At 31.8% G+C, this 2,563-nt stretch overlaps 1 protein-coding gene across 1 annotated transcript in view; it reads left to right on the forward strand.

The window, feature by feature from the left end:
• The first annotated feature begins 435 nt into the window (after positions 1-435).
• LOC106474537 (putative oxidoreductase GLYR1 homolog) overlaps positions 436-2,563 on the forward strand; it is a 6,887-nt gene continuing 4,759 nt past the window's right edge. The window contains exons 1-2 of the mRNA XM_022402865.1: positions 436-618; positions 2,254-2,364. Of these exons, the coding sequence (XP_022258573.1) occupies positions 544-618; positions 2,254-2,364 (186 nt within the window). The 5' untranslated portion in view covers positions 436-543. The remainder of the gene's footprint in view (positions 619-2,253; positions 2,365-2,563) is intronic.

Consider the following 2,563-nt stretch of genomic DNA (forward strand, 5'->3'; position numbering starts at 1 on the left):
GTAGTATATATATATATATATATATATATATATATATATATATTACAAGTTACCTGTAACATTTTGATAGGTAACATTCAGTTCTAATACAGGTAACTTGATTTTTGACCAGTAGATCTAGATTTATACCCCTTATATTTATGTATGTCTTCACAGATCTCGAGAGAATGTAAAATGTTTCCTTACGTTTTAATGTATACAGTTTTGTTAAGCTAACGATTTTGATTCTGTCCATGTACGCGTTCATTCTGTGCTACCAGATATTTAAATTCTTGAGTACCAGTTCTCTGAGCTTTACAGTCAGCATGAAATATTTTATTTGATGATCTGAAGGTTTAGTACTAACCTGCACTGTCTACTGACAGTTTGAACAATTAGATTGGTACATATATTAACGTTGTTCAGTATGTATTAACTACATGATCTTGGCTCAACCACGTACAGGTAACGCCACCATTAGACATAGAAAACATATCTGAGACTTTAAAACAGAAGAATGTGAAAGCTTCAGAATTAAAGTTTGGATTCCTAGGATTGGGAATAATGGGTCAAGGAATAGTGAAAAATCTACTGAACTCTGGGCATGTAGTGACCATATGGAATAGAACACCCAGAAAGGTGAGCTCATTTTTTATATACCACCCTTTTTCTATTATTAAGATTGGATTGAAAGAAAAAGATTAATAGAAACTGATAAACATTAGAAAAAAAATCTGAATGATTTATCTATTCTGTAATTACAAATAAAGGCAATATGTAAGAGAGAGAGAAAGAGATATTTATGTCTGTAGCTTGAAAGAATAGCGTACATTTTTCATTAGTAGTTATAGTACAAAAACACATTCCATGACCAACACAACGTTGACCACTTTTAGAATATAAGGATCAGAATATTTTTAACCTTTTTTTGTCTTATACACAACCACCTATACTTCTGTGTATGGAAAATTTTTATCAATATTGTTTGGTAACAATATTATCTTTGTTGAACTTTAATGATTTAGTAAGACTACCAACACAAGATAACATTGTGTTTGCATCTCAGGTATACAATTCATATCACAACCATGCGATTAAATAAAATATTTTCATTCGATTAATCCTTATGAGTTACCCATGTGGTAATCAGGTGAACTGATGTCCATTGAAGTTTTCACAAAACACAGATTCCAGAAACATTAGTCAGAGAGTTGTTATTGAACTCTGATAAAAACAACAAATTAACAAATAAGACATTTTTATTTGCAAACTATGTTTATTGTAAGTCTCCATGTTACTGGCTAGTTTCAGATTCATGGTACGCCTGCATCTTGCTGCTGGAGTGTAGAGGAATCTCACAGAACCAAGATGCAAGAATAAAGTAATACCACAATTTTAAGTTAGGCCAAGTTTCTTGTACAGTATCCCATGATTATTAGATTACATATGCCAACAACTATTCAAAATAACAAATATTAAGGACAGAATCCCACAATTTGTACTAGTATTTATATCCCCCCTTGAGATTGGCTTTCCTCACCCCATTGAATAGACACAGACACAGGGTCAAACTAGTATAAGCTTCTATGGGATAGTCATTGTTCTTTGTTACTTTTAACTATGCAAAGTGATTGGTACATGTATATGTATATATGAGCTTTTTACATCCAGTTTAAAATGATGTCACAACTACATTTGCACAAACATTTAGAAAACTTAACTGAAGATACCCTACTTTATATATATATATTCCTACACCAGGTATGGAAGGGTGAAATTAATAGTTATTTCAACTGTGATAATCATAGCACCAAACGTATAGTGAATCAAATTAGAGAATTGATATCACTTATCATGAAAAAGAAAAATTCTGTCATAAAGTGGAAAATATATATCTACAGTTTGAAATATCTGATAAAATTGCATTGTTTTTAAATTTTAGTGTTAAGAGTTATTTTATTGAACAAGAAACCAAGTGTAAAAAGAGAATTAAAGTTTGTAAGATCGACTAATACGTACCTTAAGTACCTATTTCTGCTTGTTGTTCATTAAAGTCATCTGAATACATTTGTACGTAGATGGATAATAATCCTGTAATGCTATCTTTTTGATTGTTCAGTATTTTGTTTACACTTCTAACAAATAATTAATACAGAAAAGAATTCTCATTTCACATTCTGAAAGGTTCTGGGTTTTAATTGTATTTTGATGTGATCTACAGATTTTTGTTCAAGATGTATATCGTAAGACATTGCTTGATGTTCATTCTTTTAGTGCCGAGACTTTGTGGAAGCAGGTGCTATTCAAGGTCAAACTCCCAGTGATGTTGTGGCAGCGGCTGATGTCACGTTCAGTTGTGTGTCTGATCCCCAGACAGCTAAAGAGGTAACTAAACAACTGTAACATCACATTCTGATGTGTGTGACTGAGGATCAGAGCTGTAGATGTAATTAAATAAATGTTACAGTCAGACACACATCAGAATGTGATCTCCAGTCAGCTGTAGATGTAATTAAATAAACTGTAACAGTCAGACACACATCAGAATGTGATCTCCAGTCAGCTGTAGATGTAATTAAATAAA

This window comes from Limulus polyphemus, unplaced genomic scaffold (genome assembly GCF_000517525.1).
Source record: "Limulus polyphemus unplaced genomic scaffold, Limulus_polyphemus-2.1.2 Scaffold7334, whole genome shotgun sequence".
NCBI classification, from domain to species: Eukaryota; Metazoa; Arthropoda; class Merostomata; order Xiphosura; family Limulidae; genus Limulus; species Limulus polyphemus.